We start from the raw sequence: 27,614 nt of genomic DNA, 5'->3' as shown, positions 1-27,614 counted from the left end.
CTTAAGGCCTGAGATGCTTTGTGAATAACTTTTATCTTTTTAAGATAAAATCTTAGAATTGGAGGAATTCTAAGATTTTTCTTAGAATAACGTCACTAAGAGCTACTTTTAGTCTTCTTTGTGAATACGGGCCCTGATCTTTAACTGGATGGTGAATCAGAGAGCATATAAAATATAAAATGTGGCAGTGACACATTTGAGTTTAATCTGTTATCTGTCTTGACTCTGTATGAAACTCCAGTATGTTGGGATGTATCAGATCAGCCCGATCAGCTGTCCAATCAATAACTGATATCCAATCGGGGGGTTGTCAGTCGGTAGAAGACTTCCGCAAAGGCTGCACTCGTGTATCCTCGCTTCCCTCCCCGCTGAAAGCCTCCTCTTTCCTCAGCTCCTTCCAGCGCATTTAAAGTATTGAGACGTCCTACAAGATGACGAGTCTCAATCGATTTCTGGGTCAAGTGATCAAGTATAGAGGACAGAGGAGTCGAGGAGGGATATTCGGATGAACCCACAGTCTTTGCCAGATTGTTCTTCACCCTCATGTAAGACTTTCCAACACTCTTTACCTGCATGATCTCCTGTTACCAATCCTGCCTGCCTCTGACCTATCTACATCATCTGTTTCCCAGTAAAGTTCAAGTTCCTGATTATTCCGTGTATAAATAAAAGTCATTACCAACTGTAACTTGAGTGCTGCATTTGGGTTCAATCTCAGACATTATACATGTATTTTCAGACAGAAATAGGTTTCCCATGGGTTGTTTAGTCAAAGCAGGATATACAAAAGTCTCATACTGTGTAGCTGCTGGAGTACTTAATCTTTCTAGTTTGAGATAATCATTAAGTACAAAAGGCACCTCCCTTGTCGGGGAATTGCCCACGGTGAATTAACCTTAACAGTGAACATCCAGTGTCAGGTTGTCTCATCAGAGGATTTGCTGTAAGTGTGAGATGTTAAAATACCACAGGAAAAGCACACCAGACAACAAGCTTAGCTCCTACACATCATTTATCCATTAGGCAAAGGTTACAGCACATACCTTTCCCAGTATGCACAGACATAAGGTAAAACCATCTATTACATTAATGTTAAATCGCAAAGAAAGAGTAGTATTACAGTTTTATCTTTGTATTTAGACATTCATACATCAGCATATACATCTTACTTGTCAGTGAAGCAAACATAATAACAGTTTTAAACTAAGTTTGTTTTTGTTATTTTCATAATATTCCCAGGCTAAAAGTGGATTAATGGTAAGTATCATATTCTAAAGAGGCACTGCTGCATTACAGAGGAGAATGCAGGTTTGACCATGAGATCATGTCAAAAAATAATAAATAATAAAAATTGCAATTTTTTTCCAAGATAAAGTGAAAGCACAAGTCTTTACAGTTATAACCAGTTAAACTGTATAATCAACACACAAAAGGTTACAAATCAAGAAATGGTAAGTAAATAAAAGCTGACCTGGAGATTTCTGGCAATAAAAAACATTACCAGACAACATTGTAATTATTGCCTTTCCATTGCACACATTTGGGAAAAATTAAAACATAATAAAAAGACTGCAGGTTGACTTCATTTCATGTTGGAACATGAACCATCTGGACTGGTGACATGTTTCAAACACTCATCTTTCTGCTCATCCTAGACAGTCATAACTTCAAATTTAAGGTCCAGTGTGTACGATTTAGAGGGATATACTGACAAAAATGGAACGTATTAAGTGTTTTCTTCAGCATGTAATCACCTGAAAATAAGAATTGTTGTGTTTTCGTTACCTTAGAATGAGCTAATAACTACATAGTGGGCATAACAGTTCACAAATTTCACACTTAGGTTTGATATGATACAGGAGTGTCACGGTTCAGTATGTTTTCAATACAAGAAATTTCATTGATTTTTACTGTAAACTGTAAATGTATGAAAACTTACAATTTGGTCTTTTGTTTCTTGTACAAAACAGGAATTAAGGTCTGGCTAGAATGGGCTTGTTTAAGTTTGGGAAAAGCAAAATTAAAATGTCATCTTGTTGTGTTGTTGGTTGCCAGAATAGAAGGAGTCATGGCTCAAAATTTTAATTTTTATCACATATCAGCCACCACTGCCCGTCAACAAAAATGAAAACAACTATGGTTAAATGCAATAAGACGAAAGGACTAGATGGATGTGGTCATCAAAAATGCTCTTATGTGCAGCACACACTTGTTGTTATAGGGATGAATAGCATTTAGTGTATTAAGGGTTATCCTGTCCACCTAATGAGAAATTGGGATGGTATAAAGAGGAATATTGGATTTCTCTGTAACGCTAACTTTTTAGCATATTTGCCATTCTCGGAACCCTTCGTCTGTATTGGGCGTCTGACTTCCCACAGACGGCGATACAGCCTCTGGGGGCAGACCCCCGATTTTTTGCCATTCCAGTTTGATTTGGGCGGGGGAGGAGAATTTCCGTTTCCGATATAAGTAAATATGCTGAACCATTGCGATGGATTCAGAGTTTGCAGTGACGCCAATTGTGTTCCGCCTCATTAGTTCACTGCACGGACCGTTTAACCTGGAAACAACTGCAGCCGGCTCAAACGTGATTGGTCAGTATCATGCGGAATACAAACAGCCTACAACCGGAAACCAGGGCTCTTCCGCTCTTCTTCCAGAGGCAAGATCTCCGGGGTTTGCCTACAGACTCTGTAGAGTCTGTATATAGAGACTACGTATTTGCTAATGTGAGATATCAAAACAATACAGAGGAAACTGGTAAATTGGTATAGTTATCAACCAGTGAGAGCATATGGGTTGGCTCTCACTGGTTTAAGTTTAGACCCCTTTCCAAAACCAAAATCAGACCCTGAAAAGTGTAGGGTTAGCTAGTTAGCTACGAAAGGTATAGCCTACTGAAGGTCTACACATGCTGCTTCTGCTTTTTAATTTAATTTTAACTTTTTTTTGATACACTCTATTAATCCCCCTGAGGGGAAATTCAATTTTTTCACTCCGTTATCAATTACACACAGGTCCGAAATATGCACATGCACAAACAGGACCTATACATGCACTGAGTGGAGAGATGTCAGAGGGGGCTGCCCATGGACAGGTGCCCCGAGTGGTTGGGGGGGTTCAGTGCCTTGCTCAAGGGCGCCTTGGCTACTAGTCCACACTCCATATTTGGTCTGGACTTGAACAGTCGACCCTCCAGTTCCCAACCCAAGTCCCTATGGACTGAGCTACTGCCGCTAATGACTGTAACAGTGAAAAAAGACCACAAAGCCAGCCATCCCACCTTCGACAATCCTATCAAATCATCCATTCAGCTCTCCAGTGAGAGCATATGGGTTGGCTAGTCTGGTCGCATTGGTTTGGGTTTACTTATTCAAGTAACACTCATGTGTGCAGACAGTGAGTGTCCTGACATGGTGCCTTCATAAATTCACTAAAATGAGAGCCCTGTTGGTCAAAGAAACAGAGTGTTCTATTTCAACATGAATTATCGAACAGTTAAGTTAATCACACATTAACTTCACCCTGCTGGAGTGCGTTCTGCTACTCCGAGAGTGTGGTACAGCGGATTGCCAAATGGTACATTCCAACAGCACTCCAAATTTACCAATGGTCCAGTTTGTGCCAGAGTGCACTCTGGCACCTGGAATGAATATTTCCAAACATACCCTATTCAGAGAAATAAACTGACTATTCAAAGACTAAACTGTGTAACCCTGAACCATGGAGTTAGACTGTTAAATTGTTTTTCATCATTTCTGTGTCAAGGTTTTTTTTGGGTGGGCATACTCCATGACGCACTGGGGCCATCCTTAACATAACCCCTCCCCTCCCATATAAATACTATGTTACTATTGACATTAGAGCTCTTAGTATCAGTGTTGTTTCTATTGCCCGCTGTGTGTGGGTGGTGAGTTCACTATGTCCCACAATCTCTCTTAGCTGTCTAAAAAAAATACATGAATTAACATCCATGTTAAAGGCCACCATCATAATGAACAAGCACCTCCTAAATTCACAAGATGGATTAGTGACTCTATGCATTTCCTCAAACTTCAGAAAACAGATACACTCTTAAGGGATGATCTGGACCCCCTTTTTGGAATATAATAAGACTTTACAAGTACCACTGAATGAGGCAGACTAGGCTCTAGATAGGGCTACTCAAGAGAAAATATATTACCCCATAGTTTCAGTTTTATAGTGTATTATTGTCGTTCCTGTTCACTGATAAAGTTCCTGCTGTTCTGTATAACATTTCTTCTGTGCCGAGACAAGACTATTTTACAGTGATTAACAGATCCCTGTGTGTAATTCTTCATTTTTTTGTCATCCAGAGAGACTTTCTCTAAGGTCCTGAAAGGATTAGGGCAGATTGAATCAGACTGTATTGTTATTAACCCTGTCCTAGGTTTACTGCGAACTATTTAGTTTTACTCAGACCTCTTGATAAGCTCAGCCAACAACCCACTGTTTTGGGTTAGCTTTCACGTAAAAGTATAAAACCTTGTTCTGAATGCTGATCTTTATGTCCAGTTCTGTGGCTGGTTCAGATGAGTTTTTATTCACTGTGCAGTGGAGATAGGTTAGTGAGTAGTTAGACCTGTAAGAGATTCTCACTGAACTATCATTTTAGTGGTCATCTTATCAGTAATCACTTATCAGTCTCATACATTGATCGGATACAAGTAATAATAATAGCAATAGCAAAGAAAATAAAACCAATTATTCCAATAAAAACATAATGAGCAATATTTGTGCCCCAATGGCTGATATCAATAATACCAGAGAGGCTAGCATTGCAGGCTATGAATGTAATAGTAGTAGTAGTAGTAGAAGTAATGCACCCAAATTCACACATATCCCACATATTTTAAACGGCTGTGATCTCATGACCAGTGCACTGATGGGAGTAAACAAGGAAGCAGTCCTGAGCAGTCTTGTAAGGAGGCAAGTTGAGGTGGTGGATGGGTCATGAAATTGTGGGCTTTCCCTCAGGACTTTCCCTATGTGACGTGTGTTCAGAACCGTATGAACTTTGAGTCATTTGACGGTACATCCTCACCATGCTTCTTTTCCTAAACCTTTCCACAGTAACTTTACTGACCTAAACCTAACCTCTGTAACTTTGTGTTAATAATATAAATGTATGTTAAGGATATAACTTCATTCATAGGGCGCTACTTGGTAAGATACCATACAAATTGTTGGGTCTGCATTTCCGTAGGATATCATACAAACCGTTCTATGAGGATATGTTGAGTGTTGTAATCTGGCACATGAGTACAACATTAAACATCAATCATCATCAATGATTAGCAACTCAAATTACTGGGACTGCATAGCCTAGACTGCAGACTCTGCTCCAACCCTTAGAGAGGTATTCATATGCTTTTAGTCCACATCTCCAGTGCATTCCTTTTCAAGCAAATATGGGGCAGAAAGAAGCAGCAGTGGTCAACCTATTGAAATAAGTGTCTAGTGTAACAAATGCTGTTGGCTGGGGACAATAATCTGAAGTCTAAATTCTAGAAAACTTTCTTGGTTTTGTAGAAAACCACCTCCAGTGCCTCTGACACACCATTGGTCAGGGAACTATCCTAAGAGGGATGGCAGTAGGGACATAAGAGCATGTTTAACATTTGCTTATAGGTGTTTTGCAGGACGAGGGTCTCATCACAGGTGGAACTGTGCACAGTTCATGAATGTAAGGTTATTTAGGTAGAGTAGATGACAGGTGTTACAGTCAGAGATGGGCAAAGCCATCGGGGGAGGCCTTCATTGGTACAATGGGGAATGAATCCACACAAACAGTAGAATTTGGTCAGCTACCATTCCAGTCAGGTTTAGATAAGTTTTTGTGGAAATAGTTTGGCCATGCATAGGGAGATCATCGGATCCAGTGTCAAGAGTGGAAACTGCCTTCAAGGAGAGATGAACTATTCACGTGCTATTTTCCAGTTGGCCAGTGGTAACTGCAGAAGGGGATTTTTCAGAGATCTCCAGGAAACTTGAACCACTATGTTCTGGGAACATAATATAATAAAATAGCCAAAGTCAAAACAACAGCAGAAATAGCAGGAATTGTCATACAATATGGAAGTCAGAGCCACAATGTTAATGTAGGCTTTTTCAGCATTGATTTCCAGTTCCAAGACAACAGGCCCAGCAGCAGTCAAACGGACGCCTGACCGACTGACCGTTTGACTGCTGCTTTGCAATCCACTATATTAAAAGTATTATACTTATTAGTGAGTGCTGTCAGGTTTTTTAATGATACTTGTTACCTGGAGAGGTTGGAAGGAGATCTAAGATTAGACCCCTTTCCAAAACCAAAATCAGACCCTGAAAACTGGCACCTCTCCAGCTACCAGTCCACACTCCATATTTGGTCTGGACGGGGACTTGAACAGGCAACCCTCCGGTTCCAAACCCAAGTCCCTAAGGGAACCAGTGAAGGGAAGCAGGGAAGCTTTGCCAATATTCAACCAGTTGTGTGTCATAGAGTGTGAAGATGAACCTTCTTTGGCTTCCCTCGCATCTGACAGTGGAGGTACGGGTGTTGGCAGCAGCACGTGGGGAAGCAAAACACTATTCATCTGCACAGCGGCAAAGAATCCCTTTATATTAATTGTTTTCTGTCTTGGTCACCAGTGATGTGGTGGTCCACTTTCACAAAGCGAAAAACGCAAATGTGTCTATCTCGAGCCAGTGTTTGGTTTGTCCATCCTGTGTTACTGTAGAACAACATGGTGGACTCCATGGAAGAGGGCCCACTCCATATGGAGATATAAATGGCTCATTCTAAGGTAAGAAAACCACAACAGTTCTTATTTTCAGGTGATTATAAACTAATTAAAACAGTTATGAATATTTAATACAATCTCTGAACCATAGATGCCCCTAAATCCCAATTAAGCAAACAAAAATGTTTTCTGTGCTCAGTGTAATTGTGTGTTTCCCATTTTCCACATTAACTTAAATAATAGTCTCAATCTTGCTTAGTTTCACTCATTACCCCTCTTTACCTGCTCTATGCCCTCTTAAACCCTCTCTCAACATCCCTGCTACAGTCTACATGCTCTCAAGTTCTCCAGATCTTTCAACTGGTAAAAGTGTCGCAATGTGTTGCAATTTTAGCCAAGAGGAGAACTGAAGTCAGAAGCATTTTTTGTTTTTGCAAAATTCAATCGCAAACTATCAGTCTCAATGTATTTTGCTTGCATCAAATATTTTTCAGTGCTCTGACACGTGAGGCACAAATATGATGCCATAGATGGAGATAAATTTGTTCCATGTCAATGCATGTGTGAGGACTTTGGTTGGCCATTTAGTTGTTGAGACATGCTCAGCGAGAGCTGGTGGTAAGTTTCCACCACTTGATGCAGGTTCTATTTGGTATGATCCTGTACCCAGTTACATAATCTGAGGCAGTAAGTCTGTGGACTGACAGTGGAGAAGGATCGGCCTGGATGTCTCAACATCTTCCACAAATGCTCCAGCCTCTTCTTAAAACTGTAAACTGTGAAAATGTCAATGATGCCGATGAAGTAGCGCTGCTCAGGCCCATCAATGACATGCAGAGGATTCTTTAAGTTGGGCAGTAAACGTCGGTTTTGGGCCCTGAAGTCTGGAAGTTCAGCTGCGTCACTGCCTGGTCCTGCATGCCCTGGGCATGTTTGAAGAGTGCCACCACTTGATGCAACTCCTGCATGTGATTGCTTCAAATAGCTGCCATCTGTTTTAGACATAAGTGATGCGGACTCATCTTCTGGGACTGCCCCAGGGACAGTAGCTATGCCTGCATGGATAGGGCTGGAGCCTGGATTCACAGATCTAAAATGAGAAAGTCACAGGTAAGAGGATGGGTATGAGTCACATCAATCATTGCATGAAGCCTTACTCACAGTTCATCCATTTTGTAAAATGTTCTAATTTGTCTTAACAGCCAGATGTTACAATGTCATAGCAGTAAGGAAAAGTAACAAGGAAGTACCTCATCTGATGTGATTTGGCAGATAAGATTAGAACTGTTAAGTTGTCAAATGATTTCCAAAGCATAGGACAGGTTTTGAAATTAATAAATATGTTTTTACTTTTTTACCACACAAACCTACTCACACCACTAGATATTTTGGCCATGTGACAGCGCAAATACGATGCAACTTTGTCAGAAGTAACAAAAGGCATGCTCAGACATTGAATAACAGTGTTATTGCCAACCACCGTTTATGAGCATGAGCTTCATTGTCCATTCATCTATTGTGCAATACTGCCAGGAAAAATGGGGAAAGAAAAGGATGGTGTGGCTTTTGTGGCTGCTAAACCTGTCAAAATAAGACACAAAGGAACCATGAAATTCTTAAAGTACCCACAAAGGGTGAAATGCACCCTTAACTGTGCTGCGGTGCAAATTGCAAAACTGTACCCTTTGTTATACATATGTGCCTAACTGCAAAAGCCATACACAGCTACAATGAGATTACTGAACATAAAGTTGTGGAATCTTTGACAACAACAGGAAGGGCGACATAAACTTGTGAAACCTGGACTTCAAAGTCAGTGGATTTATATGTGACTATAATGGCACAATATCTAGCAGAGGACTGGTGACTGCTGTCTCACATTCTTCATACTAGAGCAATACATGAAAGTCACACCAGAGCGCCTTTCAAGCTTATTTTCACTTGAAAGAAGTAGAAAATCTGCCAGTGGATCAAGTGTTTTTTGGTTTGCTTGTAACAAGAAAATAAATCTTGATCCACTGGCAGATTTTTCTACTTTTTTCAAGTGAAAATTTGCTTGAAACAAGTGAAAATTGTCTAAAAACAAGTTACATTTTAGGTGATGAGTCTTATTTTAAGTGTAATATTTGTTTTGACTAGAAATGAGACATTTTGACTAGAAATGAGACAAATATTCTTGGTATGATTTTGAGTGTTTGCAGTGTGTGTCGGTTGTTCAACTGGTTTTCATGTGCATATGAAGTGAAATTTGTGCTTGTCCCGGTAATAAGAGACAATTGCCATTTGTCTATTTTGGCAGTTATGTATGTGCAGATCTGTGGGAAATGCAATGCTGCCCCCCTGTGATCATCACATGCCCCCCTTACAATATAAGATAAGATAAGATAAGATAGGATACACCTTTATTGATCCCATAAATGAGAAATTCCAGTGTTACAGCAGTCAGGAGAAAGAGTCAGATTAAAGATGTCAATATTTAAAAACTTAAAAAACTTAAAAACACTAGGCATGCAAAAAAAGTACAAAATACAGAAAAAATCAATAAATAATAACAGTAATAATAATGAGCAGTGATAAAAAGTGAGCAATGGATTAAAGTGAACATATTTAGTGCAAAGTGAATATTGAATGTGCAAATAACCAACAACATGGGGGACAGCAGTGCTCATAGTGGTGTTTATAAGAGTCCGTAGTGTCCATAGAGTGTCCATGGTGCAGTTTACTGTGAGCAGTGCTGGTTGTGAAGCCTGACAGCAGCAGGAAGTAAGGACCTGCGATAGCCTTCCTTCACACACTTTCGGTGAATCAGTCTATTGCTGAAGGAACTCTCCAGAGCTTTTATCTCCTCCTGCAGAGGATGGGAGTCATTAGTCCTCACCACCTGCACAGAGTCCAGAGAGCATCCCAGGACAGAGCTGGCCTTCTTGATCAGCTTGTCCGGTCTCTTCCTATCTGCAGCCGAGACGCTGATGCCCCAGCAGACCGTAAAAGATGGCTGATGCCACCACAGTGTCAAAGAAGGTCTTCAGGAGCGCCCCCTACACTCCAAAAGACCTGAGCCGCCTCAGGAGGTAAAGTCTGCTTTGACCTTTCCTGTATAGTGCTGTTATGTGATCAGTCCAGTCCACTTTATTGTTAAGATGAACACCCAGGTACTTATAAGATGTCACCATCCCAATGTCCTTTCCCTGGATGTTCACCGGTGTTGGGGGAGGAGTCTGCGCCTGTGGAAATCCACCACCAGCTCTTTGGTTTTCCCTGCGTTGATCTGAAGGTGGTGCCTCAGACACCAGTCCACAAAGTCCTGGTTCAGTTCTCTGTTCTCCCTGTCATCCCCATCTGTGATGAGGCAGAGTCGTCAGAGAACTTCTGCAGATGACAGGTGGGGGTGTTGTGTAAAAAGTCTGCAGTGTAGAGGGTGAAGGGGAACGGTGCCAGCACCGTCCCCTGTGGGACCCCCGTACTGCAGACAACCAAGTCCGATACACAATCCTAGGTCCTGACATACTGCGGCCGGTCCATGAGGTAGTCCAGGATCCAGGATGTGAGGTGATTAGCCACCCCTATGTGCCTCAGTTTGTCCCTCACAAGCGCAGGCTGTATGGTGTTGAAAGTGCTGGAGAAATCAAAGAACATTATTCTCACACAGCTTCCAGGCTTCTCCGGGTGAGAAAGAGCTCTGTGCAGGAGGAAGATGATGGCGTCGTCCACCCCAATGTCAGGCTGGTAGGCAAACTGCAGTGGGTCCATTGAAGGGCCTGCTGCAGGGCGGAGACAAGACAGGACCAGGCACTCTAGAGTCTTCATGAGGTGTGATGTTAATGCCCCTGGTCTGAAGCTGCTGAAGTCCTTGGGGTATAGAGTCTTGGGCACAGGTACCACGCAGGATGTCTTCCACAGCTGTGGTACTCTCCCCAGCCTCAGGCTCAGGTTGAAGATGGTTTCAACTATCCCGCACAGTTGGTCTGTGCAGGACTTCAGGAGCCTGGAGCTGATGCCGTCTGGACCCGCAGCCTTCCTCGTCTTTATCCTCCTCAGCTGATATCTCACCTGACAGGTAGTGAAGGACAAGCTGGAGCAGGGGGGCTGTGTGCTGGGGGTGGAGGCGATGATGTGGGGGGTGGTGAGATGTCCGGGGGAGCGGGGGTGGGGGAGGTGTCGAAGCAGTGCCAGGAGTGTAGGTGGGGGGAAAGGTGAAGGTGAGGATGAGGGGGGTTGCAGCTGTGATGTCTGGGCCAGGGGTGGGGCAGGCTGATCAAATCTATGGTTCTGGAGCCGGGGCTGAGATAACGCTTCTAACCTGGGTGTTGACATTGAGTGAGCGGGATACCTGCATGTAAAGTGTTGTCACATGTGCAGTCTGTCTGTTTTGCATCACATTTTGCTACAATAATAATAGTTAAAGTTAGTATGCAAATTTTAACACAATACTCAGCATGTCACAATATATTTGATATCCCAATGATATTGTATCATGACCTAAAGCCCCGTTTCCACCGAACAGTACAGTAGGGTACAGTTCAGTTCGGTGGCTCATCTAACCACTGTTGGTTCGCTGGTTATGTAAATGGCATATATTCTAATCCTGTTTTATTTTTGTCTAAAAATGGTTACCTGCAACCCTGTTCTGTGGACGATGAGAGAGGTGCAGACTTCCATCTGTGTCACTAGTAATGAGGTAATGTCATAGTATGCAAAACATTGCCTTCTGGTTTTTACTGGTATGATCAGGTAACTCCATATTTTGTTATTTAAATGGTTTGATGTTTGTTATTGCTGTGTGCTATAAAGTGATGGACAATTTTGATATTGATGGTTATTATCACTGTGCACTACCAAAGCGATGGATATTATGGTGTTTATTGTTGTGTGCTGTGGAAGTGTTGGACTGTTTTACCTGCAATCATAAACTGTAAACAAAGGCACATGTTGCTGCAGACGGACACACCTGAGCCTCATCACATCAGTGATTGCAATCACTGGTTGTTCTCCCACTCCCTATAAGGAAGACGCCAGATTCCTACAGGCACGCTGGACTGTGGACAGGTTGCTGTTTTCTCCTCCTGCTGCGGCTGCTATCTCCCCAGATCGTGACCGGACTCACGCTTCCCCTCACGGTCCTGACTCCCTGGCTTGGTGGTGCGGATCTCCAGACTCTGTTGTATCAACGCTCACAATTCTTCACAAAAAGGAAAGTAATCATTCTCCTCACTTGGTGTGTGTGAGTCCCCCTGTATTGGCAGAGTGTGTGCTGAGTCCTATTTTTCCTATGTGTTGAGGGCATTGGGCCTGGGTGACGGCAGAGCAGTAGCGGTGGCAGCCTGATTGGATTGATGGGCATTCACATTATCATTTGAAGGGAAGTGGCTAACTTAGAGGCCAGATTGGCTTTGAATTTGCCGGCAGCGGGACAGGGCAGCGGCAGACGGTGGCGCGGAGGTCCTGGAACTGGCTCCACGGATCGGACTGCAAAGTGTAAGGAGCCCTGCTGGAGCGGGGCCCCCTCCCGGCTGACAATCAGGGCGCCAAGGAAAACCCGAAACGTCACAGCAACGTCACTGGAATGTCTGGTATCCTAACTTTATTATTGAGTGACCACAGCCGCCCACTCATCCAATCCGTTTGGTGGATTGGATGAATGAAGTCTGAAGAAACAAGACATATTGGCAATTTAACAATTTATTCATTTAACAAAGAGGCGCCTCAGTAGCGTGTGGAAGAACCATGCACAGCCACAACAGCCTGGCACCTCCTCCTCATGCTGGTCACCAGTCTAGTCACACACTGCTGTGGGATGGCATCCCATTCTTCAACCAGCATTTGCCGCAAGTCAGCCAACGTGGTTGTGTTGGTCACGCTGGCACAAACAGCACGCCCACGCTGATCCCACAAGTGTTCAATGGGGTTGAGGTCAGGACTGCTGGCAGGCCATTCCATCCTCTCCACTCCCAAATTCTGGAGGTAGTCTCTGATAAACCCCACTCTGTGGGGGCGAGCATTGTCATCTTGGATGATAGAGTCTGGTCCCAGACTGTGGAGATATGGGATTGCCACTGGCTGCCGAAATTCAGCTCGATATCTCTCTGCATTGAGATTGCCTCCAATAATGACAAGCCTCATTTTTCCAGTAAGGGACATGTCAGCCCACACCATTGCACTGCCTCGGTGCAGCAATCAGCGAAGCATTCTTCGCATCTTCTCCACACTTTGATCCTACGATCCAACTGCTATAGGCAGAATCTGGACTCATTGCTGAACATAACGTTCCTCCACATGTTCAGGTTCCAGTGCACATATTGCCAACAGCAGCGCAAACGGGCCTGACAGTGAAGGGCAGTCATGGCAGGCCTCCTGGCAGCCCTATTAGACCAGAGATTGACTGTGTGCAGTCTGTTTCAGATTGTCTGGGCAGAGACATTATCTTGCAAACATTGACTGCAAATCTGTAGAAGACTGCCTACAGTTCCTAAGTGCTGACAGGATGAGGAAACTGTCTTCTTGGGACGCCAGCTTCCCTCCCGTGAGGCCTATTATTGGAATTCTCTACAGTATTGGTGATAATATTGTATTGTCCTCCACCAATGCCTGCAAAAGTCTTCGGAGGCCCCAATGCGAACATCAATTTTTAGTGACCAAGCAAACTGTACACATCACAAGTACGCCACCTGCACATGCTCCAATTTCAAAATATAATCTCTTGTTCCACAGTCCAGTCCATTCCAAAACACTGCAGTCAAGCCAGACTCAGTGCAGTGGTGAAGTTAGTTTTAAGTTGGATATCTGACAGACATTTACTTGGTAAGTGGTGTCTTCTTAGCAGTGGTGGACAAAGTACACAGCTCTATTTGAGTCCAAGTATATACTCCTGATCCGATATTACTCCAATATTATTCCAATACAAATGAAAGTTGCTGAGTCAAATTATTACTAGAGTTAAAGCAGTGAGGAGCACATGCATGAGGTACAGGAACATCACTTTGACAAACAAACCACACACAGAACTGCATGATCACAGTTTATAATCTTCTGCATTTTACAAAAGAAAGAAAAAATCATCCACTGACTTCAAAGCAAATGTAACGCATAACAAGAGCATTCATAGAAATGTAGAGGAGTCCAAAGTATGACCCTTGTCACTACTTGATAATGTAGTGAAGTCAAAGTAGTAAGTTAAAAAAAAATATATATTCAAGTAAAGTACAGATACTCAAAAGCTGTACTAAAGTAAGTAAGTAAGTAAGTAAGTAAATTTTATTTATATAGCACTTCTCACAGAGAGGACTCACAAAGTGCTTCACAAGATAAAATACTAAAAATACAACAACAGAAACAATGCAAAATACACAAAAACAAATAAAAAGTAAAGTGCAGCAAAATACAGAGATGATACAATGGGCAATTAATGGAACGCATACCTAAACAGATGTGTTTTTAACTGCTTTTTAAAACTGTCCACGGAAGAGGCCGCTCTCAGCTCATGAGGTAGTGCATTCCACCATTTCGGTGCAACAGCCTTAAAGGCTCTATCACCTTTTGTCTTTAATCTTGTGTGAGGGACAGTAAGTAGGTGGCCTTCAGCGGACCGCAGTGACCTGACAGGACAGTGAAAGGACACCAGATCCATCAAGTATGCAGGTGCTTGACCATGGAGGGCTCTGTAAGTGATGGTTAGAATCTTGTGCTGGATCCTGAAATTAACAGGGAGCCAGTGCAGGGATGCCAGGACTGGAGTGATGTGAGTGAACTTATGAGATCTGGACAGAAGCCTGGCGGCAGCGTTCTGGACCAGCTGGAGGCGGTCTAATGAAGTTTTATTGAGACAGGTGAAAAGAGAATTACAGTAATCTGAGGAAATGGAAATAAAAGCATGGATGATCATTTCTAGCTCGGAATAAGTTAACATGGATCTGAGTTTGGAAATGTTTTTGAGGTGGAAAAAGCAGGAGCGAGTGACAGTTTTGATGGTCATCGAAGAGCATGGCATGATCAAATGTGACCCCAGGGTTTCTCAACTTGGGGCATACATTTGCACTGAGGGACCCTAAGCAGCTGGCCACTTTAGATGCTGAGGCATCAGGTGCAATAATTAAAATCTCAGTTTTAGCTGCATTCAACTGAAGGGAGTTAGTAGTCATCCAGTCCTTAATTACATTCATACAATCGTACAGTGAGTCAATTCCATCAGTCCTATCAGGGTTAAAAGAAAAATATAACTGGAGGTCATCTGCATACATATGGTATGAGATACCTTCAAAATTGCTGATGACATCTCTGAGAGGGAGCATGTATAGTGTAAAGAGGATAGGCCCAAGCACTGAACCTTTGGATCAAAAAGGGGGGCAAACTCTGATTTATGAGGGCCAACAGCCACAGAAAAGGATTGATCAGACAGGATTTAAACCAATGAAGGGCGGTGCCTGAGATGCCTACCCTGTCCCTCAGCCTGTCTAAAAGGATGTGGTGATCAACAGTGTCAAAGGCTGCACTGAGATCAAGCAGAACCAGGATAGTGGATTTACCGGCATCGGAGGCCATCATGATGTCATTGGAGACCCTGAGAAGAGCAGTTTCTGTGGAATGTAACTGACGATAACCGGACTGAAATTTATCTAAGATATTGTAACTGTTCAACGCTGTCACCAACTGGTTTGCAACTGCTTTTTCTAGAATCTTAGATACAAAGGGCAACTTGGAAATGGGCCGGTAGTCACTAAGAACAGCGGGGTCCAGATTGGGCTTTTTGAGAAGCGGCTAAACAACCGTTTGCTTGAAATGGGACGGGACACGACCAGAAACCAGTGAGCTATTGATTATGGAGGGCAGAGATGGACCAACAGTGCTGAAAACATTTTTCAGCAAAGTTGTGGGCAGGATATCCAGCGGACTAGAAGAGATCTTCACAGTGCACACAAGATCTGCTAAGTCTTGTAAGGAGACAGGTGAGAAATTGTCAATAATTGACTGTTGTTTGGGAGGATCAGGAAGGGAGGAGGAGGAGGAGGGTGTTATACTGGCCTTGACACTGGCAACCTTATTCACAAAAAACATTAAAAAATTGCTACAGTCCTCATCAGAGGACACAGGTAGAGCAGGCAGTTGCGCACCAGTAATGCTACTTATAGTGTCAAAAATGACCCTAGGATTTCTCTTGTTGGAGATGATGAGATTTTTAAAATAAGAGGCTCTGGCCACCCTAACAACAGAATTGAATTCAGCTAACAGTTCTTTAAAATAAAGACGATGTACATGAAGCTTGGTTGATTTCCACAAGCGCTCAGCTCTCCGACATTTACGACGAAGGCAGCGGATGTCGTCGTTGAGCCAGGGAGTGGGATTAGCTGCGGGGATAGTTCGAGGCTTTAAAGGAGCAATCTTATCAAGAATAGCAGAGCAGTGTGAGTTAAAAGTTAAAACTTGGGAGTCAACGTCAACATTAATACTAACAGGCTGCACTACACTGTTAAAAGCAAATGAGAATTTCTCAGCCGAGAGGTTATTTAACATACGGGTGCGATTTGTACGCTTGCTGGTTGAACAATCGGAAATAATAGACAAATTAAACAGGATGCAGTTGTCATCAGTGACGGGCAGCTCCTCAGAGACGATACAATCAATGTCCAAACCAAGTGTGAACCGTGGCCAGTGGTCCTTGGAGCACATATGAATGCGCAATCAGGCGGGCATAGCTCCTTCATGGACACATAATCTTCACCCCTTTGCCAGGTCTCGTTGAAAAACATGAAATCTAAATCTCTAGCGATGAAAAAATCATTCAGCGTGAATGATTTGTTATTGATCGAGCTAGCATTCAACAATGCCAGCTTAAGAGACTTGGGACCAGCTTTGCAGACAGATGATTGTGACAGTGATTGCTGATACCGGGATTTGTGGGTTGTGTGATTTTGACGTTTGTGATGTCTGTTGTTCATTACTACGGGTATGAAGGTGGGAGTTTGTGGTACGGTAGAGACTAGCCCAGTAGTTGGGGCAATAGGAAAGCAGGAGGGATTGTCTGTAGAGGTTAGTGGCAGCTGGAGCCTGTAGGGGGAGCTGCAGGAGGCAATGTCTACAGAATGCTCCGTAGAAGAAGAGGCAGGCACTGAGGAGGGGGTGTGGCACGTAAACAGTCACGCATGTGTGAGTGGCGTTGTGTGTACTGTATGCTGTATGTTGGCTGCTAACACACGGCTTCCTAACTTGCTCGAGTGAAGTCCGTCATGTCGATAAAAGGAGGGGCAGTTCCAAAATAAGTTAAAATTGTCTATGAAATAAAACCCATGGATATTGCAGGTGGTTCGGAGCCAAGACTGGAGTTGAAGGAGCCGACTGAACCGCTCTGCGCCGAGGCCGAGTGTGGGAAGAGGGCTGCTGATGAAGATTGACATCCTGCAGTTTTTTAAGGCAGAAAACAGACTGTTAAAATCGCTCTTTAGCAGCTCAGACTGACCCTGGACCACGTCGCTGGTTCCAATGTGCAAGATCAGACATTTAATGGAGTGTGGAAATGATTGCAGTAGGTCCGGGAGTTTATCTCTGATTTTTGTGACAGTGGCTCCTGGAAAACAGTGAGTGGTGGAATTAAAAAAGCGAATGTTCCTGGTTATGGATTCACCCACTATGGCGGTGTTTGGGGGGAACAGTGGCTGAGGATGAGGGGGTGAGCGCCACTGCTCTGTGGGGACTGTTTGTGGAGTGTGTGGAGAGGTCACAACCTCAGCGGTGGCTGGGGGCTCACACGACCCTTCACGGCATGGAAGACCGCCGGAGCATCTCGCCCTGAGAGCAGCCTCCTTCACGATCCTGCGCCTGGAGGAGGAGGTCGTGGACCTGAACGGGGGTCCCGAAACAGACCCCCCCAACCCCCCGGGCTGCTGGCAGTGAATCAGTCGAAGGGCAAACAGGAGGAGAATGGACAGTTTGCAGCAGAAGGAATTCCTCAACAGGGAATTCCTCAACACTCAAGATGTTATAACTGTTCGGGGCGCTGGTGGCTTAGTGGTAGAGCAGGCGCCCCATGTACAAGGCTGTTGACGCAGCGGCCCGGGTTCGACTCCAGCCTGTGGCCCTTTGCTGCATGTCACACCCCCTCTCTCTCCCCCCTTCACACTTGTCTGTCCTATCCATTAAAGGCTAAAAAAGCCCAAAAAAATATCTTTAAAAAAAAAAAAAGATGTTATATCTGTTCTCCAGTTGGAGCTCACAAGGTGGAGCATGTATCGGGCTGGACCTCACTCGCTTTTTTCCATGTACTGTGGACCATGGCTCTTGGTTGGGAGTGGAGTTGTTAGTTCTGAACCTCGGATTTGGACTGAAGGTGAAAGTAGCTAAAGTTGCACTGCTGCTCACCCATTTAGGCTTGGCCCCCAGCAGCCGCCACGGGTCCTCCGCTGGAGGATGTGGGGCTGGAACTGAGGAGGCCGGCCTGGATGTCACTGTGGCGGCTGGATCATCAGCTCGGAGCTGAGGCTGACCGCTCAGCTGGGGCCAAGCCAGCGGGGTTGGGATCTGCTGTATCCATGGAGCCGGGACCAAATTCTGGGATGGTTGAGTCCAGATCTGCAGGATTGCCAGGGGGACCGGGACCTGAGGCAACAACGGAGTCAAGCCGCGCCTCTTCATCCCTGATCCAGTAGAGGTTGGAAATGCGCTGCTCCAGCTCCGCGATCTTCTGGGATTTGTGGATACAGCTGTCACAGTGGTGTGGAGAGGTGAGTGGAGCCATGGGGTAGCCAAGGAAACAGAAAACAAACTCCGGCAGCAACGGTGTAACGCGTAATGATGTGATTATATTCACCAGAAAGCTACTTTCTCACGGGGTTTTTTTTTAAAAAAATTTTATTATTTTTTTTTTTTTAGCAGTTGGTATGAGCCACAGTAAAAACTTAAACGCGGGGACTCCAAAAGTGTGTTGTCTCAGATCAGGGTGGGTTGGGGTCCGGTAGAAAGCGGGACTTACCGGCGCGTAGATGTGAATGAGTGTCCGGGAGAAACCAGTGAGTTTCGCCAGGTAGCTGCAGTCACTCCGGTGTCCAGAAAATGGCACAGAAGGTGTAAAAAGGCTTCTGGGGTGGCCGAAGTGTTCACAGGGACTTTCACTCTCAGGCAGGCAGTATCATTGTAGTTAATCCAGTTGTAGAGCAGAGAAAAACTAGATTGTTGCTAAAAGTTAGCGAAACGCTAATGAAGTTTGGGGTGCGGCTGTGTCGGCACCAGTCACACATGTCCAAAAAGCTCAAAATCTGCCGATCAAAAACATGAGATCGGCCATCCGGCCAAACGAACAGACTTTAAACAAATAAAATCTTAAAAGTAGTTCATTAGACGTGGCATAAAAGTGGTATAAAGTTATAATTTAAGAGCCGAGGTGACGGAGGACGCCGACTCAAGCAGGAAGCAGAAGGTGGAAGGCGCGTCTTAGGCTTGCACTAAAGCACAGCACTTAACTAAAAGTTACCATCCACCACTGCTTCTTAGTTTCAGTTTTACCCATTGTTGGCAGTGGGAGGACAGTAAGCTCACCTATCAGCCCTCCCGTTTCCTGCTGGGGCTGATGCAAACCCTTGACTGTACTATGAACTGTGTGCGCATCTTTGTGACTGCAGCTGTCTGTGGATGTTTATTAGAAAAAAAAAGTAATAATAATAATAATAATAATAACAATAACACATTTTATTTATAGAGCGCTTTTCGTAATAGTTGTGAGACTTCACACCAGCCAAAAATGATCATAAAGTAGAATACAGTTAAATAGCCCACACATAACATTATTCACACATTAAAAACAAAGATGAATTTTGATAAGTGAGCTGAACTGGGAGAGGTCGGTGCATTCCCAAATGTGTCTGCAGAGAGTTCCAGGGGGAAGGGACGACTATGGCGACGTCTCTGTCACCCCAGGTCTTGATCCTGAGTGGTTTAGTCAGGACATTGGCATCAAAGGAGCGGAGACTGTGAGAAGGAATGTGGCAGTAGAGCAGGTCAGTGAGGTAGGAGGGGGCCTGTTTATGGAGGGCTTTTATGAGGGATGAGAAGGACTTTGACTTAGATGTATTGTTGGACAGGAGCCAGTGGAGATTCTGGAGGACAGGGGTGATGTGATCGCAGGAGTGGGAATGGGTGAGCAGACAAGCAGCAGCGTTCTGGATATGCTGGAGTTTATTTAGGACTTTGGATGATGTACCATAAAGAATGGTGTTGCAGTAGTAAATTCTGGATGTGATGAAGGCATGGATGAGATCATGGGCAGAGTCGAGCTATGTTTTTTAGGTTGAAGAAGGCAGTACTGGTGATTTGACTGACATGTTTTTCAAAGGAGAGGTTGTTGCTGAAAATAACTCCAAAGGCTGCAGACGTGAGGGGAGGAATGCAGTTATCAATGGTGAGGTAGAAGTTGTGAGTGGTTTTGGTGAGGGATTTGGAACCGATGATGATCATGACAGATTCTTTAATGTGGAAAGTATATCTGAGCTTTAAGAGTCAACAGCCATGTAGCCATTGAGCTAAATGCTCATGTCAGCATGGTAAAATTCCCACAATGATGATTGTAACAGACTGTTCTAAATCACATGTAAAGTTGAGCATGTTTACCATCCTAGTTTAGCATGTTAGCATGGTAACATTTGCTAATTAACAGAACACACAAAGGTATTTGGTTATAAACCAAAGTAGGCAACTAGACAATAATGGGAGATTTAGTCAGGGGATCACTGACATGACTAGAATTCAACCCATGGGGGGCATGCATGTCTTTACGTTAAGTTAGATGGCAATCCAGCACACAGCTGTTGAGAAATTTCACTTAGAAGCAAAAATGTCATCATCATGGTGGTGCTGGAGGAAAAGGGGACTACCAAAGTTAGTCGGATAGTTTCTCTTGGTATCTCTGATGTGTGTACCAAATTCCATAGTAATCGACAATAGCAATGGACTGACTAAAAGGCAGACATTCCCATAACTAGAGCCATGACAGCAGCATGGCTAAATATGACCAAATGACTGAGGCCTAAACAAGTGATTTGATTTTGCTGAAGCAGACAGGTCAAGGAGCTTTGTTGTTGGTGCATTTATAAAAAACAACCTTAGGTTTCTCTGAGCTCTGAAACAGTTATGTAACTAAGATAATCCATATTATCCATATTATCAATCCATATCATCATTTTTAGGTTCTGCCTTTATTTTGTAAGTCTGTGTGACCCTCAAACAGCAGCAGGCTGATAAGGGCAAACAGCCAAGAGAAAGATGGTGGGGGTAACAATATTTACTCAGGAATAAATCAGCAGTGTAGAAACATTTTGGATTTCAGAGAAAATACGGGTCAACAGATAAAGCACATGCCGTATACAGTGCCATAATGGAATAAAACAGGATGTATCTGCTTGGCTTGGCATCTTACCCTATAACTTCTCACTACAGCTGCTCTGTTTCAACAATGTTCAGCTGAAAAAAAAATGCACAGAAACTACAATTCAACTGTACTATTCTGTGAGGAGATGCAGTGACTTGAACGGTGAGTGAGAAAAAGTATGAAAAATAAATGTAATTTGTTAAGCTACAAGTACGGAAAAAATCATCTGACGGCTAGTATAATTTATGCAGTGTAAAAGTGCTTAAGCTAATAATAAATTCCAGCAAGGACCAACTGACATGTCTATGAACTTTGACATATTGTGCTGAACTTGTTTTGTGGCTGTTTGCCTTCATGTTTTATTAGAAAGATCATGAGTACAAATAAAAACTCTTTTTGCAAAGGTTAACTTACCCCATGTGTTGTTTTATGTGTGTTAGTGGAGTCACTTCAAGGTAAACTTCACTGCACTTAAGCGGTTACAGTCATTTGCCATTATTTATGTGTTGTTTTTATCTTTTATGACCAAAAGCAAAAAAAATGGGAGTGGTGGCAGCTTCTTTTTTAACAGAATGGTTTAAATAGGCACATTATTTTTTCCTTATCCACTGCGAGGGTCCAAGGACAGAGAGATGTCATATGCTGTAAAGCCCTCTGAGACTAATTGTGATTTGTGATATTGGGCTTTATAAATAAAATTGAATTGAATTGAACTGAATTATCGCATATATTATTGCAGGCCCCTGATTTGCATTGAATTAAAATTGTATCATGACTGTAATATTGGCAAATTTTGCGTCATTGTCCCAAGAATCTATATTACATTGTATCGTGATGAAACTAGAGAGACTACTAGAGAATATGTAAAGCTCAACCAATAAAGTAAGAAAAACAACACAAAAACAAACAAAAAAACTCTCCTTGTGCTGTACTCAGTGCTCTGAGCTAAATGCTAATGTTAGCATACTCACACAGGCTGTGTCTGAAATCACTCATTACTCACTATATAGTCCACTGTGTAATAAGGTTGCCATTTTGTAGTGCTGTCCGAATTATTATACCCTAGTGGACTCAAAGTATCCCACAATGCACTGCGAAAAGTAGTCTACTTCCAATAGTTACTCACCAAGCAATATATCCCATCATGCATTGCACCAAAGGAACGGACAGACTACATGGGACAGAAACTGAGATGGACAAGAGGAGAGAGAACAACTTGATCACAACTTGCTGTGCATGTTAAACTCATATGGACATGCTGAAGTTTGTTTTACTAATTTCTGTGATATGTAATAAACTATCAAGTTAATAGGTAGTCGTCGGTCCCTGAAGAGATAAACATAAGTCGGCAATTGATCTTCTTTAGTGCTTAACAATTACTGTAGAGAGTAGGGTTAATAACGCAAGCTGATGTCTGATTTGTGCTGTAATGGCGTAATGCATAACATTATACATTAAATTCAAAGGTTATTACATGACTGGTAAAGTAAGTACTTTGTGACATTATTTATTAATTTTGGGTAAATACATTCAGTATAATTTCATGTTTTTATCACAAATATGCTTGTCAGTATTTGTTAAGGAAGATTCACCAGCTGACATTGATATGACATGTTTCTATGACGTAATTAACTGCACTGAGAAACTACCTCAGTAGTGTGTTTTTTCATGTTGCAGATTAGCTCACTATATAGTCCTCTTTATAGAACTCCCTATATAGTGAGTAGCAAATGAGTAAATTATTTTGGACACAGCCATACTCATGATGGCAATGCTAATGTTTGGGAAGTAATCTTTACCATGGTCATTATATAAGTTGAGCATGTCAGCATGCTAGCGAGCATGCAAAGTAGTGCCAAAAGCCATGCAGCTGAGGCTGATGGGAGTGTCATTAGTTTTGCAAGTATTAGACAAAATGTAACTTGACAGTGAGGCTATATGGAAAAGTTATTACAATTCATCCTGCGGGGATCATGAATCATTTACTCAATAGCTGTCATGGCAGTTCTCTCCAAACCAAAGAAGTCACCAAAGTTATTACCATTCACCCACTGGGGAGCGAGAATATTTGCGCCACAATTTGGTTCAATTGATTACGGAGATGCTGATATTTTTCACTGGATTACTTAAATGTGTTAGTAAGTAAGGGAATCAGCACAGTCAGTGGGCTTTATCCTCTGGGCACCTTGAATTTCTGTACAAAATTTCATGAAATCCATCCAATAGTTGTCAAGATATTTCAGTGTAGACCAAAGTGGGAGACTGACAGACAAGATGACATTGCTGTCCCTGGACAGTGATGTGGCTCATTAGTGGGTTTCTTTCTTGGATTAGTGTTCAATATAATTTTCTATGAGTTGGGACAAATGATGTAATTTCCCCAGTGTATCATGAGTAATGAGACTGACTGTTTATGCCACATTATACCTTCAGCTGTCACTATTTCCGGTAGAGAAGTTGACTCAGTGTCTGCTCATTAGTATTTATCAGAACCAGCGTTTGTTTCAAACATGATCTTGCCTCTTAAATCAGACGACTACGGGTGAGTCAGACTGCTTCTGTTTTGAAGCTTTGGTTTCATGCATAATGCAGCTTGTCAGAGATAAGTGACACAGAGATAAGTGTGTGTGCATGTGTTTGGGCTGCATGAGTCACACTTAGTGGGAATCACTATTTCTGCTTTAGAACCGGGCTCCTGCTTTTAAACATGCCAGTCTTTGTTTGCAAAACCTTTTAATGTAAGAAATTATAAATACGAACAAACTAAAATGTCAAGAATCATTTTAGTTTTAAACAAAACACAGCAGGTTCTAGATCACAGATCATTACACATTCTCTACCTTTCACTAGTTTTACCATATTTAAATGACTGGGCAGAGGTTTAGGGCAACAATTACAGAAGTTCACTGCATTCACTTTCTGTTCTCCAAGAAAGAGCAACACAGATAATTTGATAATTCATGACACTGGGTATCAGCATCACACAAACTCATTATTCTTACAGTCAATTAAAAATTTCCAATCATAGGTAGGTTGAGGGCTGAAGAAGGGGTTTGAAATTCACCTTGTTGTTCACAGGGATTACAGTTTACTTTCTCTTCATATATATATATATATATATATATATATATATATATATATATACAGTACAGGCCAAAAGTTTGGACACACCTTCTCATTCAATGCATTTTCTTTATTTTCATGACTATTTACATTGTAGATTCTCACTGAAGGCATCAAAACTATGAATGAACACATGTGGAGTTATGTACTTAACAAAAAAAGGTGAAATAACTGAAAACATGTTTTATATTCTAGTTTCTTCAAAATAGCCACCCTTTGCTCTGATTACTGCTTTGCACACTCTTGGCATTCTCTCCATGAGCTTCAAGAGGTAGTCACCTGAAATGGTTTCCACTTCACAGGTGTGCCTTATCTCTCTCTCTCTCTCCCTCTCTCTCTCTCTCTCTCTCTCTCTCTCTCTGTGTCATATGGATTACTGTTAATTTATCATGTTGATCTGTTCTGTACGACATCTATTGCACGTCTGTCCGTCCTGGAAGAGGGATCCCTCCTCAGTTGCTCTTCCTGAGGTTTCTACCGTTTTTTTTCCCCCGTTAAAGGGGTTTTTTTGGGGAGTTTTTCCTTATCCGCTGTGAGGGTCTTAAGGACAGAGGGATGTCGTATGCTGTAAAGCCCTGTGAGGCAAATTGTGATTTGTGATATTGGGCTTTATAAATAAAATTGATTGATTGATTGATCAGGGTTAATTAGTGGAATTTCTTGCTTTATCAATGGGGTTGGGACCATCAGTTGTGTTGTGCAGAAGTCAGGTTAATACACAGCCGACAGCCCTATTGGACAACTGTTAAAATTCATATTATGGCAAGAACCAATCAGCTAACTAAAGAAAAATGAGTGGCCATCATTACTTTAAGAAATGAAGGTCAGTCAGTCCGGAAAATTGCAAAAACTTTAAATGTGTCGCAAGTCGCAAGTGGAGTCGCAAAAACCATCAAGCGCTACAACGAAACTGGCACACATGAGGACCGACCCAGGAAAGGAAGACCAAGAGTCACCTCTGCTTCTGAGGATAAGTTCATCCGAGTCACCAGCCTCAGAAATCGCAAGTTAACAGCAGCTCAGATCAGAGACCAGATGAATGCCACACAGAGTTCTAGCAGCAGACCCATCTCTAGAACAACTGTTAAGAGGAGACTGTGCGAATCAGGCCTTCATGGTCAAATAGCTGCTAGGAAACCACTGCTAAGGAGAGGCAACAAGCAGAAGAGATTTGTTTGGGCCAAGAAACACAAGGAATGGACATCAGACCAGTGGAAATCTGTGCTTTGGTCTGATGAGTCCAAATTTGAGATCTTTGGTTCCAACCGCCGTGTCTTTGTGAGACGCAGAAAAGGTGAACGGATGGATTCCACATGCCTGGTTCCCACTGTGAAGCATGGAGGAGGAGGTGTGATGGTGTGGGTGTGTTTTGCTGGTGACACTGTTGGGGATTTATTCAAAATTGAAGGCACACTGAACCAGCATGGCTACCACAGCATCCTGCAGCGACATGCCATCCCATCCAGTTTGCGTTTAGTTGGACGATCATTTATTTTTCAACAGGACAATGACCCCAAACACACCTCCAGGCTGTGTAAGGGCTATTTGACCAAGAAGGAGAGTGATGGAGTGCTGCGGCAGATGACCTGGCCTCCACAGTCACCGGACTTGAACCCAATGGAGATGGTTTGGGGTGAGCTGGACCGCAGAGTGAAGGCAAAGGGGCCAACAAGTGCTAAACACCTCTGGGAACTCCTTCAAGACTGTTGGAAAACCATTTCAGGTGACTACCTCTTGAAGCTCATTGAGAGAATGCCAAGAGTGTGCAAAGCAGTAATCAGAGCAAAGGGTGGCTATTTTGAAGAAACTAGAATATAAAACATGTTTTCAGTTATTTCACCTTTTTTTAAGTACATAACTCCACATGTGTTCATTCATAGTTTTGATGCCTTCAGTGAGAATCTACAATGTAAATAGTCATGAAAATAAAGAAAACGCATTGAATGAGAAGGTGTGTCCAAACTTTTGGCCTGTACTGTATATATATATATATACACACACACATATATGAATAAAAAGAAATCTTAGCTCATTCTTAATCACCTTGGGAGGTGTCTTCCATTGTGACCTTGGGACTTCCAGCCCATTCTCAGTGCAGATGTTCCTGTAAACTATGGCAGCCACTTGGTTATGGCGTGCTAGTATGCTTTTCCTGCTTGACCCCTGCTTCTACTGATCTTGTACTATGTGCCTGTTCCTGTGCTGCCATGATTCGTGCTTCCGTGCTGTCTTTCAGCCCAGCCTTTGCCAGCCACTGGTGGGATTTCTGGATGTCAGCCACTTCTTTAATCTGTCGGTAGTACATGCCATGCAAGGGCTTGTCCCTCTGCGATGGTTCATCCTCCTCTTCTGCATTCTCAGGTTTCTGCTGCCTGAGGTATTCCCTTAGCAGCTCATCTTTGGGGGCCATTCTCCTGATGTATTCCTGGTTGTTTTTTCCTGGACAGTGGCTCTGACACTCCTCGGCCTCCCTCGTTCCGCTTAGTGTAGAGTCTCAGGGTGCTGGACCTGGCATGAAACCCTCCATGAATTGTGAGAAGCTTCTTTGTCTTCATCAGTGGCCTCTACCTCCTTTGGCCAGCTTATTATACCAGCGGGGTATCTGATGACTGGCAGGGCGTATGTGTTGATGGCTCAGACCTTGTTCTTTCCATTCAGCTGACATTTCAGGACCTGCCTTACTCTGTGTATGTATTTGGTTGTGGCTGACTTCCTTGGAGCCTCCTCATGGTTCTCATTTGTCTGCAGGACCCCAAGGTATTTGTAGCTGTCCTGAACATCTGCAATGCTGCCATCTGGTGGTTCAACCTCCTTTCTGGGCCTTGCTAATGTATTGCGTCATGTGCCTATTCATCTTAGCCACTACGATGCCTGACAGGAGCTTCCATGTTGTACAGAGGCAGATTATTGGCCGGTAGTTGGATGGGACCGCAGCCTTCTGGGGATCATTCATAATCAGGACTGTCCGTCCCTGGGTCATCCACTCTGAATGTGTCCCATCCATCAGCAGCTGGTTCATTTGTGCTGCCAGACGTTCATGGAGTGCAGTTAGTTTCTTTAGCCAGTAGGTGTGGATCATGACAGGGCCCAGTGCTGTCCAGCTCTTCATACTTGATACTCTTTCTTGGATGTCTGCCGTTGTAATGGTACCTGGCTCTTGTTCGGGAAGATTGCTGTGGTCTGCTCTTAGATACACTAGCCATTTAGCATCAGTGTTATGTGATGCCTCCTTCTCCCATATTCTCTTCCAATATTAATCAGTTTCAGCCCTGGGTGTATCTATTCTCCTGTTGTTACTTTGCCACTGAAAGTACACTTTGGATGTACATCCTATTTATTCTTCTTGCTTCCACTTCTCTTGTGTATTTCTTTAGGCGGATAGCTAGAGCTGTGGGCCT

General features: G+C 43.1%; 1 protein-coding gene across 1 annotated transcript in view; it reads right to left on the bottom strand.

The window, feature by feature from the left end:
• Positions 1 to 929: 929 nt before the first annotated feature.
• The window catches only part of pip5kl1 (phosphatidylinositol-4-phosphate 5-kinase-like 1), a 102,586-nt gene continuing 75,901 nt past the window's right edge, over positions 930 to 27,614 (bottom strand). The window contains exon 10 of the mRNA XM_049604090.1: positions 930 to 7,839. Within this exon, the coding sequence (XP_049460047.1) occupies positions 7,395 to 7,839 (445 nt within the window). The 3' untranslated portion in view covers positions 930 to 7,394. The remainder of the gene's footprint in view (positions 7,840 to 27,614) is intronic.

This window comes from Epinephelus fuscoguttatus, linkage group LG18 (assembly GCF_011397635.1).
Source record: "Epinephelus fuscoguttatus linkage group LG18, E.fuscoguttatus.final_Chr_v1".
Lineage (NCBI taxonomy): Eukaryota > Metazoa > Chordata > Actinopteri > Perciformes > Serranidae > Epinephelus > Epinephelus fuscoguttatus.
The sequence above is the reverse complement of the archived record's forward strand: the minus strand, read 5'-3'. Positions and strand labels throughout refer to the sequence as shown.